Genomic DNA, 20131 nt, shown 5'->3' with positions numbered 1-20131 from the left:
TAAAGCTTTTGTAAAAACAAATATACACAACTAGGAAACTGTACTTTGCCTGCTAATAGAGGCCAATTTCAAAAACAAAACTGGCTTTCACTAACTACATATAATTATATACAAGAATTTGGGAAATCCTGTCTCATTTACTAAGGTGCAAACTATCCATTTGTAAAATAATTAAGCAAATCGCTAATCTTTTTCCTTCAAGTATTAGCCGAGTTGATCACTGGACAAGGCCTTCAACTGAAGAGGGGAACAGACAGTGAATAAACTTGGACTTCATCAAATTTGTTTCAGAGAAGTCACAAGAACGGAATTACATTTCACAGAAGTCACAAGAACTGAAACGTCTTCGGAGACAAGACCCCTTATTTTTGTTTGTTTTTTATACTGTAATGACCAAGTAAAATCCCTGCCTCCCAGCACCTACTAGTATGGATAACCAAGAACTTGATGCAATTAAAAACAAGATAGAACACTAATGGGGACTACTTGTGAATATGAAAACGGGCTCGGAAAGGAATTCATGCTTCGGGTCCTACACCCTTACGATATAAGGCTCGATTAAAAAAGAGCACACACTGATTTTTGCAAAATAATTGGGTAGAAGGGCAAGGGGAAACCGTACTGTTTCACATCTTAAAGGGAACACCTCCCTAAAACCACTGCAAAAAACAACGCTTCGCCCAATGGAACGTAGATCTAAAAAGCCCACAACCCCCCTCCTCTGTAGTTATCACACATTCTCTGACATTCTGGATGAGAAGCCTTCAAAAGACTTTCCACCTTGAAAACACATTCCAGAACTGTAGGGAATGGCTTGGGGAGAAGGGGGAGAAGATTCGCTAAGAAGTTATAAACCTTTCTCTCGGGAGAGCACTGGCAATTTAGAGTCTTCTGGCCCCTTTCACCAAGCCGGGAGGAGGGGCAAACTCGAGTCCCCAGCCTTGGGGGGTAACCAGGGCTGAAAAAGTCCCCATGCTCGAGGCAGCATCTGGAACAATGCAGGAGAGCGGGGCGCCGCTGGGCTCCGGGGAGAGGGACGTCTGCTCCGTCAGGAACCCAAGGGCTCTGGCCGTCCGGGCCCACGCTCGGAGACCAGGGCCCGCCCGGGGGGAAGCGGCGACCCGCAGCCCCGGGCCCGGCTGGCCCAGCCGGAGCCCGCGTACCTGGTCTGCGGGGGCTCGGTCCATGGCGCCTGCAGCTGCAACGGGCCCGCTTAGTCGGTGTGGAGAGCGCCTCGGGCCGCTTTCTCCATGGCCCCCCGCTCGGGTCTAGACCAGGCTCCGGACCTCCGCCCCTATCTGGCTGGTCCCGACCCCGAGTCCGGCTACGCCACTGACCGAGGAGGTGGCTACCGCTTCGGGAGATGGAGGAGGCGGCGGCACCCGCGGGGAGGGATCATCTGGGACGGAAGCCGAGGAGGGCCCAAATGAGCCGGAGGCGTAGTCGGAAATGGCGGCGCGCGGAAGGGAAAGGAGGAAGAAGGGCCCAGAGAGGCAGTGGGCGGAGTGACTGCAGCCGCCGGTCGCGGGAGCCCGGGCGGGCGCACCTGGAGGCTGAGGCCAGGTGGGGCTTCCTAGCAGCAGGAGCTCCAGCCCCTCTGCGCTGTGCGTGGGCCTCAGCTTGCGCTCTGGATGTTGAATCTGGAGGGGTATGGGGCCACTTGGGACCCAGGACACCCGCGTGCCAAACTTCAGGGACCTCAGAGACCACTTCATTATCCCAAACTACCTCTAAGTGAAGTTAGAAGAGCTTTTAGCTGCCCACTGTACATATGGTCCTTCTTTATGTTACCCAGCCAAAGGGAGTCATGTCCTTAAAGGAAAAGACTACAGAACGGCCACCAGAGAGAAACCGAGTCAGGAGGCTCCACAAACACTTATTGATTAGGTAATGCATTGTCCAGGTCCAGGCCCTAGGCTCACCTCTAGGCCGATCTGGCCTATCTCAGACTCCCTAATTTTACCCAGTGTCTGTATCACACCACCCAACAGATAACTATGTATACTCTGGTATGTTACTTTTTCCACTGTACTTATTTATTGTTCCTTTTATCTCCGTTAGCTCCATGAGTAAAGGGTTTTTATGACTATGAAATAGTGCTCATTGAGATTCTTCTATGTACTGGACATTTATTTAAACTGTAAGAATAGAATTATAAGAAAGTATAATAACAAAATGTCACAGTGCCCTTTTTTAACACAACCCTAGAAAAGATTGCAATAGCTATTAGAATACAAAAAATTAAAATCTATGAAGAAAAAGAAGACAGTTTTTAAATAACACATGTTACAGATGATATGATTAAATTTAAATTATTTTATGCAGCAACGAATATTTAATGCGCCAGGTGCTATGCTAAGTACTGGACGTATTGCAGTCAACAAGACACTGTAAGAGGACAGAACATGTTTGTCTTGTGGGCAAGACATACACAGAACAAGTAATTATGGTGAACTGAGTGTCATGAAAAAGAAAGTTCAATAGGTTTTACCATACTGTGGGACGGAAAGTCAGGGAAGTCATATCTTAGTAAATAACACCCAAGCAAAGACCTGAAGAACGAAGTAGGAGTTATGATAAGTGAAGGAGAAGTAGGAAAGTTGTTCCAAGAAAAGGAAATAGCGTGTGTGAGGATTCTGAGGTAGGAGAGAAGAGAGTCCAGCATTAGTACTTAAACAAGCTCATTTCTTGAAATGAAGTTCAGGATGAGAGGGATAATCCAATAGAGCAAGACCTTTGAGAAGGTGGAAGGGATACGATACAAAAACCAGGGGCAGAAATTGGCCTCAGATGGGAGTAGGGACAGCCTGTTTAATGGCTTCTATTTTCTCAGTGAAGCAGGAGACTAGGTTATCTGCTGACAATGAAGGGAGGCAGAGTTGTGATGATCGTGCATTTGTCAAAACTCAGCAAACATATATTTAAGACTTGTGCATGTCATTATATGTAAATTTTACATCAAAGGGGGAAAAACTGTAAATACTGAACTCTAGTTTTAACAAATGCATACCTATGTAACTCAAATCTCTATCAAGATATAGAATTGTTATCATTATTCCCAGTGACTTTAAAAACTTCGCCGCTTATATCAAATGTTTATCTTATTCACTGTTGCATCCTCACTATCTATACCAATGCCTGGCATACAACAGGTGCTCAATAAATATTTGTTGAATAAATGAACATGTGTTATGATATTAAATCAGAATTCTTTCATCCAGGGTTGGGTTTTGTTAGGCATGTGCGTTATTGAAGGAGGATTCAGTAGGATGCGAGCACAAAATTCTTGTATTTTTCACCCCACTTTCTTCAAATTTTCTGAGAGCTACTTCTTTTTCTGCCATGGATGAAATCTCATTAAGGTCATGCAAACTTCATTCCAAGTTAAAGCTTTTCCTTTTCCCAAGCTCAGTCAGTCCTATTTCAGGCTAGAAGCCTGCAATGGGGAAAGTGGTCTTTTGTTTTCTGTTTTACATCTCCATCTCCTCCACCTTAACTACTTGCTCATTTAGTTTTAGATTCCTCCAGGTTTGGGTTTTGAAGGGGAGGGTGGTGGAACTTCTCAGATGTCTCAGATGCATGACATGCATGAAATTACTTACGGGCAACCACTTATGACCCTAGCCCTCAGTCCTTGGGCTTCTGAACTTTCAATCCTCTGCTTGAGCCCTTAGATGGTCAGCTAAGCTGGCTTCTTAGCTGGACTCCCTTTTAAAATGGCAGAATTCCACATTTTGCTACACTTGATTGATCACATATTTATCCATCCATCCATCCTTCTATCAGCCCATCAATTCATCTTATTTTGGATGCATAACAAAGTAAATTGCCAATATCAGAACACTTCTCCCTGGGAAACATTTATGTATCAACAGTTGGTGAAAGTGCAACTTGTTTCCAGTCCCTCTCTGTCTCTCTCTAGTTTGCCTCTGGTTTTCTCAGAAAAGTATCAGATCCCAGGTCCCTGTATTCCCCCAGACCCCAGGCGACATTATCAAGTTCTACAAGTGTTTCTCTAAAAGCTCTCATGTAGCTTGAAGTAAAAGGAAGCGTCTCTTTTCTTCCCATGGCAGGTGTGAGTAGGTATCAGGTATCTCCTCCAAAGCAATACTCTTCATGAGTCACCCCACCCCCACCCCGTATGGGCTGGAGATGAGCGATGAAGAATGCTAAGCCACAGTTTCTAACGTATCATATGGTAGCTACACCCTTTATAGGCTATGTGTCCTCGAAAGTCACTTAAGCCTCTCTGAGCCTCAGTTTCTTCATCTACACATTGCATAGGGTTTTTGAGAGATTCAAATCAAAGCAAGGAATGTGAGAACATACTGCAAGCTCTAGAGGAGTTGTTTTCAATCTGGAGCACTTTTACAACTAAGATGCTTATGCTCCTACTTAAACCAATTAGGTCAGAATCTCTGGAGCAAATCACACAGCCACCCAGCGCAGCCACAAAATCTTAGATGATGTCACTCCTCTCTTCAAAACCTGCAATAAAACTTCCCATCGTAGAATAAAAGCCAAAGTCCTTAGAGTGGTAACTGAGGCCCCAAGATCAGACCCCACCTCGCGCCTCGTTTCCTCCTCTTCACCCTCACTCAGCCAGCTTCAGCCACACTGGCAATTTGGGGGTTCTCCCAACATTCCAAACATATTCCCACCTGGGAGACTTTGTCCTTGCTGCTGCCACTGCCTGAAACACTCTTCCCCCAGTCATCCCACAGGGCTCAAGCCCTTGCTGCAGGCCTTTGCTGGAAAGTGACCTCTGAGTGAGGCCTTCCCTGACCTCTCTCTTTAACATATCACGCATGTATGCGATCCCTTTTCCCTTCCAGCTTTTTCTCCATACCGTGTTTCCTTGAAAATAAGACCTAGCCAGACAATCAGCTCTAATGCGTCTTTTGAAGCAAAAATTAATATAAGACCTGATCTTATTTTACTATAAAATAAGACCAGGCATAATATAACATAACATAACATAACATAACATAACATAACATAACATAACATAACATAATATAATATAATATATAGTGGGTCTTATATTAATTTTTGCTCCAAAAATATAATACTGGGTTTTATATTAATTTTTGCTCAGCATTAGATCTGATTGTCCGGCTAGGTCTCATTTTCGGGGAAACAGGGTAGTACTTAATCACCATCTAAAATGCTATTTATTTTACTCGTCTGGTTTATTTGTTGACTATCATTTTCCACTAGAATGAAAGCTCCGTGGGGGCAGGGGTTTTGTTTGTTTCGTCCACTGCTAGGAAGTCCCAGTGCTTAGAACACTAGCATATAACAAGCCCTTAGTAAATACGTATGGTTGCTATTCCAAATGGACGCTCTGAGCACGCACCTTACTCAGCCCAAACACTTCAATGATGAATCACCACCTACTCCAAATGTATTCCGTGCTTTCCTCCATCCCTGACTTTGCTCATGTGGTTCTTCCTTTTAGCATACTCTTCCCATCTTAAAACTCATTTCCCTCATTTCCTGGGTGAAAGAATCCTCAAAATTCCTCTAGCTTGTTGTGCCACATACTGCCTTAAATTGTTTGTGTACTATCTATAATTATTTATGTAATTATTTCTATTCTTGGAGTGTACTGTCCTTGAGAACAGTGTTACTCAATAATGTTTGTTGAATGAACAAATGAGTTTGACTCTGTAGCCGACTCAGACGTTCACCAGAAGAAGAGAGGTAATTAAATGTTAGTTTAGGAATTAACTAAGTAGTTAAATCCTAGTTTAGGCAAGAGTGAGTTGAAAAAGAATGAGTTTATTGAATAAATGGACCCTGAGAGCCAGATGAAAAGTTAGACACGGCATTCATCTTTATGGCAGTGAGGTCTTCAGGCCAAGCCAGCTAAAAACAGGAAATAACTTCCCAGATTTAATGTGATGTCCTTCGGATTCTTTTTACGAACTATTCCAAATCTCAATCTTTTTTGGAGGACACTATCTTATGATAGTAAAAAAACAATAAATCTTTGACATTTCCCCTTCATTCGGAAGTGCTATATAATCTGAAATTGAAAAATCTCCTTCAACTCAATGTGTTTATGTCCTGCCTTTAAAAACCTTTGTTAACAAGCTATCTAGTTTTTTCAAGTCAGTGACTCATATCCTCAGTTCCTTAAACCTAGGTTCTTTCTGGAATGTCCTTTCTGAACCAGTAGGAGCTCACTTCATCAGCAGGGTCTGATTTTGGGAGCTGGGAATTTATGAAGCTCAACCTGTGAATGTATAACACTTGTTCTCCTTGGTATGTTACCAAGTTTCCCTAAGGCTTCCAACCAACTTGACTGAGCAAGACATGTATCACCAGTCTCAGGAGGGAAAATAAGAAATGCTAGTTAAATAACTAAAGTTGGTAGAGACAAAGCCTCTGAAAAAATCCCCACTCCAAAGAACACCATCAAAATAAGCATACTTTACAGATGAATTTATTTTATTCTTTTTCTGAGTTTTAAATGATTTTGCATAAATAACATCAAAGCAGATGGAAAATCACCTGCCAACTCACCTTTCTAACATATGAAGAATTTCTTCGTAATCTCTGTTCATCTATATGCATAGACACCTATACAAGGATGGACAATTAAGTTCACGAACTCATCCTAGGAAAAGTGCTACATACTTCATTGCTGAATGTCACTACTGTCGTCTTCGAAGTACTCCCCTTGGGAAGCTGTGCACCAATGCCAGCGCCTAGTCCACTCTTCAAAGCAATTTTGGAACTCTTTTTCTGGAATGGCCATCAGAGCTGTTGTCACATTACTGTTGATGTCCTGAATGTCATCAAAATGTCTTCCTTTCAATATTTCCTTTATCTTCAGGTAAAGAAAGAAGTCATTGGGAGCCAGATCAAGTGAGTAGGGAGGGTGTTCCAATACAGTTATTTGTTTACTGGCTACAAATTCCCTCACAGACAGTGCTGTGTGAGCTGCTGCATTGTCGTGATGCAAGAGTCATGAATTGTTGGCTGGTCAGGTCATCTAACTTTTCATGCAGCCTTTTCAGCACTTCCAAATAGCAAACTTGGTTAGCTGGTTGTCCAGTTGGTACAGATTCATAATGAATAATCCCTCTGGTATCAAAAAAGGTTAGCAACGTCATTTCAACAAGTTCACGAACTTAATTATTAGAATATTGTATATTAGTATTCCATTAATATACTATGGAATATTACTCAGCCATAAAAAAGAATGAAATCTTGCCGTCTGGAACAACATAGATGATTCTAGAGGGCATTGTGCTAAGTGGAATAAGTCAAACAGAGAAAGACAAATGCCATATGATTTCACTTATAGTATATGGAATCTAAAGACCAAAATAAATGAACAAAATAGAAACAGACTCATAGATACAGGGAATATTTTGATGGTTGCCAGAAGGGAGGGAAGTTGGGGGGCTGGGTACAAAAAGTGAAGGAATTAAAAAGTACTAACTGGTAGTTACAAAATAGTCATGGGGATGTAAAGTATAGTATAAGGAATATAGCCAATAATGTTGTAACTATATATGGTGTCAGTTGGGTACTAGACTTATTGGGGTGAACACTTTATGAGCTATATAAATGTCTAATCACTATGTTATACACCTGAAACAAATACAGTATTATATGTCAACTATAATTTAGAAAAAAAAATTTTAAGAAAAGTGGCAGAACTAGAATTTGAATACAGCAAGCAAAGCAGCTTGCACAGAAGGAGACCATTATTTGCTGTTGGTGAAACTAATGCAGGAAACCCTTAACAGTTTGCCTTGGATCTCAAGCCTGTTCGGTACTGAGCTGGGCAAGGCCTCCTAAATGGTGCCTATCATAAAGAGTGCCCTGATCCTGACCATGGCTGGTCTAACTGTGCTCCTCCTTCCAGCCTGAAATGCCCTGAAGTGGAAAACAATCTCAAACCTAGTGAAGTAATCAGACTGGGACAGAAAGAGGAAGTAGGTGTTGGGCAGGGAAGGGGTCCTTCCGGCAAGTTCATGCACCTATCACAGGAAAGTGGTTTTGGATGTCCCCCCCACCCCAACTGGTATCAAAGAGTGTGGCAGCTACTGCAGCACAGCTGCTCCAAAGAATCAGATGTCCATATGTCTGTTAATATATTTTCCCAGGTGCAAGAAAATCTATTGTCTTTTTTGCAGGTGGTAGATAATGTCCATTCCAAATGATGGAAAACCAGTGTGTTTATGAGGAGGGGACAAGGAATATGCAGTAAGGGAACAAAAAAAGGAGAGGAGAAGTAAGAAAAACCAGAGTGAAGACAAAAGAGACTTCAGGACACACCACGGACATCACGGGCATGGCATGAAGCTCTCTTGCTTCTCAACCTGCCAATTACCAAAGGCTCCGGCAGAGCCAGCCCCAAGGCCATCACCAGGACTGGGAAGGGACATAGGGAATAATAAGTGGAGGGGAGTTCTGACAGAATCCCGCACACACCTACCATTCCTTCACCTCTTCCCAACCTAATCAAGTCTCCCTTTCTTTCTCTCCAGCTCTTTCTTTCGCATTCTGCCACTCCCTTTCCCCTTTCCATCTCTCCTTCCTTTACTTTTTCCTTCTCTGCCTATCTTCTCACCCTGTAAGTGCTCTACTCAAAAGCATGCAGCCCTAAAAGAGCTGCTAGCCCTGGCTCTGGAGTGTGACTCTTTACTGTGTTGTTATGAAGTGAGACATTTAAGCCCAAAGCATACAGTGTCCCGTTCTCACCAAGGTCCGGTTCTGTGGGTTAGCAGTTGATGGATAGCTTTGCAGCACTTTCAAAAGTGTAACTCAGTCCTGAATCTTTGCCTGCTTCATCCCAGACCCTGTGGCAGCCTTTGGACTAAATCACGTGTAACACCTTGTAATTCCACTGCGGCAGGTGAAAGATGTTTGATGCTATGGGAATCTATGACTCATTGCTATTATTTTCATTCCTCCTATGATCTAGGTTGGTGGTTTTGTACCTTTATGTTCCTGAAATTATATGTTAGTGTGATTAGTTTGGATTTAGTTTGAAAATCATTAAGGTTGTTTTTTTTTTTTTAACTGCCCGGGGAAAGTGTATCTGAGGGATATATGCTGTATTTAAGAGGGAAAAGATGCAATGCTATAGAAAGTTGGACAACTTTAGGTGGTAAAACTTACTCTTTAGAGCTGTTAGTAAGAGTGCTAGACCATTCATTCATTCAACATATATTTATCAGAAGTGATACATGCTATAAATAAAATTAAAATTTGGTAAAGGGATCAAAAAGGGCAGAAGGGCTATATTGGATAGGTTGGTCAGAGAAGGCCAACTGGAAAAGTGACATGTAAGCTGAACTGAGAAATCAGTAAGGGATTGAGCCATGCAAACATTTGGGGAAGAATGTTCCAGATAGAAAAGACAGCATATGCAACATCCCTGAGATGAAAATGTGCTTGGTGAGCTTGAAGAACAGCAAGAAGGCCAGTCCAATAAGAATAGACTCAGGAGGAAAGCAGAGCGGTCACAGAGGTATGCAGAGCCTACTAGGTTATAAGAAATAATTTTGATTGGATGAGAAACATTGGAAGGATTTGAACAGGAGAGTGATAAGATCTGATTTGTGTTAGAAAGATCACTCTGGTCTCTGGTTACATAATAGACATAGGAGAGCAGGGGTAGAAGCAGGAAAAGTAAGAGAAGATAGGGGCTCTGAGGTTTGAGATATATTTTATAGATGGAGATGAGAGGACTTGATAATGGATTTGGATGTGAATTGTGAGGGAAAGAAAAGATTCAAGATCACATTTAAGTTTTTAGCCTGAGCAATGGGTGAATGATGGAGCCATTTACTGAGCTTGGAAAAGCTTGGGAAGAATGTTAGTAAATCCAGCGTTCAGGTTTGCACACATTAAGTTTGAGATTGCCTGATACCCAAATGGAGACGCCAAGGGGGCAGTTGTAAAGCAAGTCTGGGGCACATTGAGAGTTGCCATTTACTGTAATGTTGACTAAGACATACTTCCTCACCACCACTGTTAGTCAATAATTACATTAGATTTCAAAAATCCTTTTTTGAAAGGATTCACCTCCTATGAGGGCACTGCAGTGCAGCTTGCAGAGCCCTAGGGGCTCTCTGTGTCAATGCTATATGTGGGGGGGATTAGACATGAAGGAATCACCTGGCTTACGGAGTTCACAGTCAAATCCTCCAAAGCGCCTCTTGAGCAATTAATACTTAACATTTCAAAAGGGCCCTACTAGCGAAACTGTGCTCCATTAAATATCGTTTATAACCTAGGCAGAAACTCTGGCCAACAGAAGCCCCTGAGCACAGGGAATGTATGTTCCATAATATCTGTAGATCATTTTCAGACATACTAACCACTTCTGGAGGATGTGGTGAGTCAGATTTAAAGACATGGAGCATGAGTTCTGGATGAGGAAAGAGCTCATTATTCAAATGCGATGGATGGAAGCCCAGAACTTATGCCACAGGGTCACATCACCTGACATCACATGATCTGGATTATTCCAGATCCAAGGGTTGCATCATATTCAGAAGGTTGAGGATATGTGCCTCGGGATATGTCAGAGTATTTCACAGGATAAATAAATAGCCATGCACAGAAAGATGGAAGATTTTTCTTCAGCCATGGCATTTCAAGAATCAGCAAAGACTTTGCCCACAATGTTTTCTCATAAGGTGTTTCGTCAGAATTATGTTGAAGAAGTCCTTCGTCGTACTTCTTCAACATAACATTGTTCACACAGTTGATCTTGCCAAGGACTTCGTTGTGGAGAGAGTATCTATCATTTTTCTCTCTGGAGAAGTTTCTGGGAAGGAACACAGGGACCTAGGTGCAGAACATCTGCGCCATGAGAACTTCTGATTGAACTGTAATTGAAAAAAGAGAAGTCTGATTGTGAAAGGTGTCAGAAGTCTCAAAGCATTTCCCAAGATACTGGGAGCTTAAAAGGCTCGTTCTGGCTCTGTCCCCTTTAACGGAGCTTGGCATTTCCTCCTCCAAGGGAGTTGCTCACCAACTAGATCCCATGCTTGTACTCATTCACTTAAAAACTAGACAGGTATATATTTGCTATTAGAAAAACATATAAAGACCTTGGTTATCTCATCGAACAAAGTCTCTTCACATCAGTTGCATGTACCACCATAGGCTGTATCAATGGTGTGCCCAAAGTCATTAACAGTGGGCATAGACTGTGAATGGGCCAAATCAGAGTTGTGAGTCCAGCTTTGCCACTTACCGCTCTGGTGGGCTTGAGCAAATATAACGACAGTACCCACCCTCACAGGGTTACTGTGAGAATTCAAAGCGTACCTAGAAAATAAGGAAGCACATAATAAATGTTAGCTATTATTATGATTAACATTATTATTTTTAAAGCCTATTGGCAAAGAGATTTTTTGGAATTATAGACGCAGTACACATAAGGTACTCATGTAGGCCTTCATTAAGTTTCTGCAGTTAGTTAACACCACGTTAGTATCTGTGACCTCAGGGAGTGAGATTTGATGTAAATCTTGACCTAGCTCAAGGTTGTCAGGGACTTACAATTTTTTTATTGAGGTGAAATTCATGTAACATAAAATTAATGATTTTAAAGTGTACAATTTAGTGGCATTTAGTAAATTCACAGTATTGTGCAACAATCCCTTCTATTTAAATCTGAACAATTTTCATCCTCCCCAAAAGCGACACCCGTTAAGCAATCATTCCCCATTCCCCTCCACTCCGCATCCCTGGCAACCACTGAACTGCTTTCTGTCTCTATGGATTCACCTATTCTGGATATTTCATATAAATGGAATCATACACTCGGTGACTTTTTGTGTCTGGCTTCTTTCACTTGAGTGACTCATTCTTGAAGATGAAACTGCAGATCCCCAAAGAATCACCATCCCATCATCCCATTACCTCTGATATCCTTGGAACTTTCCAACGCTTAATGGAGACTCTGTTCTCTAGGATTTCAGATTCTGTCCTCTGTTAAAGAAATGCTTGGGTGGCCGGATGGCTCAGTTGTTTAGAGCCCAGTGCTCTTAACAACAAGGTTGCCGGTTTGATCCCTGCATGGGTCAGTGGGAGCTGCGCCCTCCACAACTAGATTGAAACCACTACTTGACTTGGAACTGATGGGTCCAGGAAAAACATACTTAAAATAAGTAAAAGTTGGAAAAAAAAAAAAAAAGAGGAGAGAATCAAATTTAAAAAAAAAAAGCTCAAATCAACAGTGTATAGATTCTTAGGGAAACTTAAGGAAGTTCCAAATCATTTCAACATATCACGTATCTGAGACACATGATGTCCTCTTAATCTGGAGATTTTGACAACAGTGCAGTTCAACCCCGTCATTTTATAGAGAAGGGTTTTAAGGCCTAGTATGGTTTTCTTTGGCTATGATGATTAACAAACATGGTGAATGTTTAAATTTTTAAAAAATCATTACAGTAAAAGATACATTGCTATTAATCCCCCTCAAAATACTCCCTCTCACTTTGAACAGACTTATCCCATCATTCTTGCCACTTTCTGAAGCAGTTCTGGAAGTTCTCTTTCGTGAGTGTCTTTAGTTGCGCTGTTGTGGCTGCCCCGATGTCCTGAATCGATTCAAAACGTTTACCTTTCATGGTCATTTTCACTTTGGGGAAATGAGCCAGAAGTTGCACAGTGCCAGATCCGATGAGTAAGGTGGATGAGGATACACTGTAATGTTTTTATTCGACAGAAATTGCTGTGCCAGAAGCAATGTGTGACACAGAGTGTTGTCATGATGGAGGATGAAACCATTGGCCCATTTCTCAGGCCATTTTCTATGCACATCATTTCTTAAATGCTCTAATAAGCCCTTAACTGCATCGAACAAGTTGAAACTTCTCACACACTGTTACTAAGGTTCGATGGGCCACTTCCCCTACGTATTGAACATCCCTGCCTTTCCCTCGGGTGACACTCAGAAACAGCATTCACCGTATTTTTTGATCACACCTCTTATAAGACACATACAATCCTTGATGTACTTATTACAAAAACAGTTCTGAGAAGAATGTATCATGTGCTAGAACCTAATGAAAGACTGTCCCTGACTTCAAACTGCTCACTGGAGAGAAAAGGACAACTGCTCAGACGTTGAAATATAATAAGTACTCGACTGAATTAAGCACAGGGTGCCATGGCAGCACATCTGAAAGTACCTGGCCCCATAGGAGTCATTGGAGGGGTACTCCTCATACTCTTTCTTCCTCAGAAACCTGAGTATTGCTACTGGAAAAGTAAATTGTATGCACCACGAGACAATGCTTTTTAGAATGTTAAATGGCTGTGCTACTTTATTACCATAAAGCAAGAGCACTGTTAACCATGGGTGCTTCTCCTTACATTACTGGTATTCTGTTTGGCCACTGATGGCATGTGGCATTAAGGTATAGATTGCAACGTAAGGATAACGTTTCTTATTGTGTAGAACTAGATGTTATTGACTAGGAAATCCTTGCTGGTATTGAGGGAGGTGTTTTCTCCTTAAACTATTTATCAATTTAAACACATCACAAGTTTTTGGGGGGACGTTGTTCTGAGAGTATGTGTATTCTGTTCTGTCTCAACCGTCTGTAACAATCATGCCTCTTGCCCCCACTGTTTGCAACCTACAAGTGTGGTCACACTTGGCCTTGTCTATGCTCAATATCAGTCTCCAGCTGGTTACCAGCTGATGGTATCACCAGTCCTCTGGTGAAAATTGCGCACACGCATTTTCATAATATATAAATAAAAGTGGCTCTGAGCACCATCTCTCATCTCTCCTTCTCCCCAGGGACTCCCCGGCTTCTGTCTCCTAGTCACTTCTGATTCTGATGTCCTACTTCTGCTGAAGTCTCGATCCTTGAGCTGGGTCTCACCCTCCGTCTGTGCTCTCTCTTCTCTGCACCACATCACACCATATTGGGCACATTTAATCTCTCCACTTCCCTGAATACTATTGACCAAAGCGATAGCCAAATGGTTAGAGACAATTGAAAGGGTTCTAAAGTTACATAGGAGAGCAAATAACTTACAATTGAATATTTTCAGTCCATTCCAAAGTCCCTATAGCCATTTCTCTTTAGCTATTTTTTCCCCATCTTTTTTTTTCTCTCCCCTAATTTCCCTCAGAAAAAGTTTTCTCCCACTTTATTAGTATGCAGAGCCCTCTAGGTCAGGGGTGTCCAAACTTCAGCCCGCGGACCAACTGCAGCCCACGATCCATTGTTAATTGGCCCGCAGCAAATTCCAAAACTATATTTAGTTTACTTAAATAAACCAGGTGAGGCAATATGTACTTCACCTCGAGTGAGTGGCCCGGCTGTTTGTGTATTTTACCGCAAAGGGCCCTTGGTGAAAAACGTTGAAAAAAGTTTGGACACCCCTGCTCTAGGTCATTCTGATGCATGCTGAAGTTTGAGAAGCCTTGACATAAGCAAACTTTTAAGTATATATTTATAATATATACATATCTAGGGATCCGACACATCATTTTTAATGGTTGTATTTTTTTAATGATTCCATACTGATGGACATTTAGGTTGCTTCCAATTTTAATATATGAACATATACTACAAGAGTATATGGAAAAATCAAAACAATTATGAGAAGATCCAGTTATTTTAGATGAAATTTTTTCTTTAAAAAATTACTTCAAGATTATACTATTGTTTAACAACAAAAACAAATAGGAAGGAGAGAAGAATGTTGGAGCACACTGTGGCAGGCTAGCAGCAGCATGAGGCCAGGGACTGTGTCTGATTTGTTTGCTTCTCTATACGCCCAGTGCTTGAACCATGCCGGACACAAATTGTCTTAATTTGTTAAGACTTAGTTAAGTCTTTAATGAATAAATGGATTATTTAAGTGCTGCTGAGTCTAGATTTGCCACAATTCAAGCTCTGGGACTTGAACATTTGCACGAGTGAGGACTGTACCTGCAGCCCTACTTTGTGTTCAGGCCATACCTGTGTAGAGGGCATGACTGCTTTGGGGAGATGCTCACGACAGCACTGCAGTGAGGAGCCAGGTGTGCATTTCAGCACAAATCCTTGTTTGCTCCTTTCTCTCAAAAGAACTCTACTTAGGGTCAATAATCTGGTCCTATACCAACTGAATACTGGTAGATATTAAGGAATTATTCATTTTTATTTAATAATTATATAATGATTATATATATTTAAAAGTATATATAATCAAAGCATCAGTTGATAATTGCTGAAGCTATGTGACGAGTACATGTGGACTCATAAAAAATATACTTAATATATACATACATACATATTTATTTATAAAGACTAGTATAATGATTATATTATTCTTTTTTTTTTTTTAAAGATTTTATTGGGGAAGGGGAACAGGACTTTATTGGGGAACAGTGTGTACTTCCAGGACTTTTTTCCAAGTCAAGTTGTTGTCCTTTCAATCTTAGTTGTGGAGGGTGCCGTTCAGCTTCAAATTGTTGTCCTTTCAGTCTTAGCTGTGGAGGGTGCAGCTTAGTTCCAGGTCCAGCTGCCATTTCTAGTTGCAGGGGGCACAGCCCACCATCCCTTGCAGGAGTTGACCAGGCAACCTTGTGGTTGAGAAGATGCGCTCCAACCAATTGAGCCATCCGGGAGCTCAGTGGCAGCTCATCTTAAGGTGCCGTGTTCAATCTTAGTTGCAGGGGGCGGAGCCCACCATCCCTTGCGGGACTCAAGGAATTGAACTAACAGCCTTGTAGTTGAGAGCCCACTGGCCCACGTGGGAATCGAATTGGCAGCCTTCGGAGTTAGGAGCATGGAGCTCTAACCGCCTGAGCCACTGGGCCGGCCCCTATTATTATTCTCTTTTAAAGACAATTTCGACTCACTAGCAGGTGCTCTCCCACAGATCACAGCATGGCTGTCTCCCCTACACCAGATCCTGGATACGTCATATTCAGCCGAGAGCACTTGGGATCCCCCTTCTTACATTTTAATGCACTTAGTACCTTCAATTACCTACTCATTCTCTTCTATCTTCAATCTCTACCTCTTCTCTGGATTTTTACTCTCAGTGTTTCAACATAATTCAAATATCTCCCATATTAAAAATCAAACAAACACATCCCCCCTCAGCTCAAACACCTCTTTCAGTAATTGCCCTATTTTTTCTTTACCAGAATAGCCCAACTATTTTTCTCTCTACATTTCTTTGCTTCTCAGTCAGTCCACTCCAGCCTGGCATCTGTCATCATATCACAAAACTCTGTTAATGGCTGATGTCACAAAATTCTATGTGCACGTTTCAGCTATTAAGAGAACAGCTTCAGTTCAGATTTTCCAGCTCAAAGAGACTCATATCCCAAAACTTACTGACATCTTTATTTGGATATTCCATGGTTGCCCCAAACTCAGTATTTCCCAAACAGAACTCATGGTTTCCTCCAAACCCGTGTTCCCCCATTTTCACAAACCACCGATAGTTACCCAAACAAGAAACCCCCAGGCAATGTCCTTTTATTTTCAAAACCACTTTTTTGAGGTTATAATAGACATAACCTCAATAAACTGCACATACTGATGTGCTTTTCTGTCACTATAGATTTGTTTGCAGTTTTTACAATTTTATATAAATGGAATCATGTAGTATGTACTCTTTATTTAGCTTCATATACTCAGCATAATCATTTTGCCATCATCCATGCCATTATGTGTTTTAATAGTTCACTCCTTTTCATTAGGTGGTAGCATGCTATTGTGTAGATATATCATAATTTGTTTATTCATTCCCTTGTTGATGGCCACTTGGGTAGCTTCCAATTTTTGGCTATTATAAGTAAGACTGGTATAATAAACATTCATGTACAAGCCTTTGTATGGACATATGCTTTCATTTCTCTTTGTTCAATTTTTAGGAGGGGAACGTCTGGATCGTATGGTAGGTGTGTTTTAATATCAATATTTAAAGAAACTGCTGGGTTTAACTTTTGAGTTTCTGTAGCAGTCGTGGTTGGCTACCTTCCTGACAACCATCTCACCTTCCACTCCCTACTTTTCATTGCCTCTTTCATGGCAAAAGGTGAAAAGGTGACATTTGCTTTCCCAGCACCCTTTGCAGCTTCAGTCTGGGCACATGGCTCCACCTGGCTACAGGGACCTGAATGGAAGTTGACTGGGGGGTGTGGGATGGTAAGGGAGATTCTGAGAAGCGACGAAAAGATGTTAACAGAAGGATGCGTTAGCTGTCTTCTGATGACACCCCACTGTACAGGGAGTGGTGTCTGGGGAACCAAGGAAACATTTGCCCCTAGAGCATGTAGCCCCCTTCCACATGATCTCTGGGTACCCAGGCCACCGAATTCCCTATCCTCATTGTTCCAAGCCCCTTCAGGTCCTGAGCGACCTCTTTCTGTCTGTCCCCTGATGGTGGACAATGCTGTTGGCCTGCTCATCCCTACACCCGTGGGGTGGCCACATGCAGAGGGAGAAGCTCTGGGGTATCCACACACATGCATGTAAGGCTGCTAACGGTGCAGGATGCAGCAGGCTGGCGGGGAGAATTGGAAAGGCTCCATTTGCATTCTTGCCCGGAAAAGTCAGGGGCGGACAGTGGGGTCTTCCTGTGACACCAAAAAGTGAAGCAGACACTCTGGGACCATGGAGGGAAGGCTACACACCAGAATGCTGAGCGTGGTCCTTAATGACATCTTGGAGCCCCAAACCTTCCCCCAGTTGCCTTGCCTCTGGTTTATATCACTTAGTTGAGTTCTCTGTCCTTGCAGCTCAAAGCATTCTGACTGGTATTCTCCTCTTTCCGTCTTCCTCACTTCTTTTGGTCAATCACAAAGTCTTTTTACTCCTATTTCCGTAATCACGCTCAAATCTTCCCACTTGTCTCACCCATCTGCCTCTGTCCTAGGGCAGGGCACTGTTATCTGATTACTGCAGACTGTGAAGGTTCTGCTCACAGGTCAGCAGCTACGTCCATCTTTCCCGGAGAAATAGGAAGCATGGTGGAAAGTTTGTGAACTTAACTGTCTGACCTTGTATGTGGAACATTTAGTACAGGTCCTGGTTTAACACAAAAAGTCTATTATCTTCCTCCCCCCTCTAACATCAATGTAATTGCTTGTGTTGTTTGCTTTATTTGGAAAACTTTTCCCAGACATCTCCAACTGATTAAATCTTACTTGTTTTTCAATCTCAGCTGAGTTGCCGATTCCTTCAGGAAGGGTTTCTTGATCAAGCTACCCTTTTACTTCCCCTACTAGGGAGCAGACACTTCATCTTGCTGAAGCCTCTATCACAGTGCTTATCAAACCCTTTACGACCATTATCGTCATCGTCGTCATCGTCGTCATCATAATCATCATCTGGCTTCTGACTCCTGCACCATTTAACCAGGAACTCTTTGAAGGCAACGATGGTGTCTTTAGCCCTGAAAAAAGTTTATTAACATTAAGTCCCAGGAGATAAGTGTAGTTATAAAATTAGAAGGCTGGCATACTGTATGAGTCCAACTATCGACATTCTGGAAAAGGCAAAGCTATGGGGACAAGAAAATAATCAGTAATTGGCAGTGGTCTGCGAGGAGGGAGGGATGACTAGGTAGACCACAGAGGATTTTTAGGGCAGGCAGTGAGATTTCCCTAGTGCATGGTATATGATGGATGCATGTCATTATACATTTGTCAAAATCCATAGCATGTACAAGGCCAAGAGTGACGTTAATGCAAACTGTGGACTTTGGGTGATTATGCTGTGTTAATGTAGGTTCATCAGTTGTGACAAATGTTCCACTGTGGTGCATAGTTGGGGCACCTAGGCATGTGTGGGGGAAGGAGATATTTGGGAACTCTATGTACTTTCTGCTCAATTGTGCTGTGAACCTAAAACTGCTCTAAAAAAAGAAAGCATATGTATATGGAATCAAATATGGAATCAAATGTGAGAGCGAGAATCTCCGAAGCTTGCTCACTCACATGCCTGTGACTGATGCCAGCTCTGTCTACTCTTCTGTTGTTGCACTCACACTATATTGCAGCGTGTTTGCTCATACGTCCAATTCTCTGTTGGACTTCGAGCTCCTCCAAAACGTACAACATGTTTTACATATCTTTGTATCACCTTTGTCTGGGGCATCATCCATACAGGGGTACTCAATAAACTTTATTAAATAATGAACAAATGAATGAAGTCTGATCCTAATAGAATATTCTCCTTTACCAAATCCTCATAGGAAATTATTGATCTTCTGTTTAAACACTGCCAGTGACTAGATTTTTATAACTTTGCTAGGCTACAACTTTATTAGTAAGTTTTTCTTTATCCTTAGCCAAAATCTACTTGTGTGTCTCTTTTACTCAGTGGTCCTAGTTTGGACTCGTAGAACTCCACAGAATGAGTCTAAGCTAACTTCGGTTAGACATCCATCCCCTCAGTGATCACTATCAAATCACATCTAAACCCGCTCTAAGCTCAACACCCCATTTCCTAGCATTGTTCTTTATGGATGTGGTTTCCATGGTTACCTCACTCTTGATTCATTCTTAGTCATTGTGGTTATAGAGATCGAGGAGAAATATTAATGGTGAGTCTGTGACCACAAAGAAATGTAGTGGGATAGAAATCTATTCTGAGACCATCTTAAGCAAATGGGCTACAACAGGAAGTGTAGCATGAGACTGGGGAGCGAGGGCATGGGATGGGAATTGGGGACCACCTCCTATCATGGGCTGAACCTGGATAGGCTAATCTTGGGGAGGAGCAGTTGGAGAACATCTGGGAAGGTAATCCGAGGCACTGACTGGGAATGAAGAAGGAAAAACAGGAAAAGTGGAGAGCTCAGGTGAAACACAATTGCCCACTTGTAAGTGTTGCTCGAAGCATAGTTTATCGATCGTCTTGATAAGAATCTCACATCCTGCCGGTGAACATGCAATCTGAGCTCAGCCCCACACCACTGAATGTGCATTCTTCACAAATGCCAAGGTTAATTTTTAAATTCACAGAGAATCTTGTCTTATGGGCTGGGGTAAGATGGGAACTGCTCCTATTCCGATTTAGAAGAGTGTTTTTCAAACTGTTTCACAAAGCTAAAGAATCTCATGTTCTTCAGAAATTTCTTTGAAATATAACAAGTCCCAGTTCAAGTGTTTAGTCTC

General features: G+C 42.0%; 1 protein-coding gene across 1 annotated transcript in view; it reads right to left on the bottom strand.

Annotated features, from left to right (window-relative positions):
* The window catches only part of SECISBP2L (SECIS binding protein 2 like), a 50133-nt gene extending 48708 nt beyond the window's left edge, over positions 1 to 1425 (bottom strand). The window contains 1 exon segment of the mRNA XM_033108079.1: positions 1164 to 1425. Within this exon segment, the coding sequence (XP_032963970.1) occupies positions 1164 to 1187 (24 nt within the window). The 5' untranslated portion in view covers positions 1188 to 1425.
* Between the last annotated feature and the right edge of the window lie 18706 nt (positions 1426 to 20131).

Source organism: Rhinolophus ferrumequinum, chromosome 6 (assembly GCF_004115265.2).
Source record: "Rhinolophus ferrumequinum isolate MPI-CBG mRhiFer1 chromosome 6, mRhiFer1_v1.p, whole genome shotgun sequence".
Classification (NCBI taxonomy): domain Eukaryota; kingdom Metazoa; phylum Chordata; class Mammalia; order Chiroptera; family Rhinolophidae; genus Rhinolophus; species Rhinolophus ferrumequinum.
Note: the sequence above shows the minus strand (reverse complement) of the source record. Positions and strands in the feature narration are given on the sequence as shown.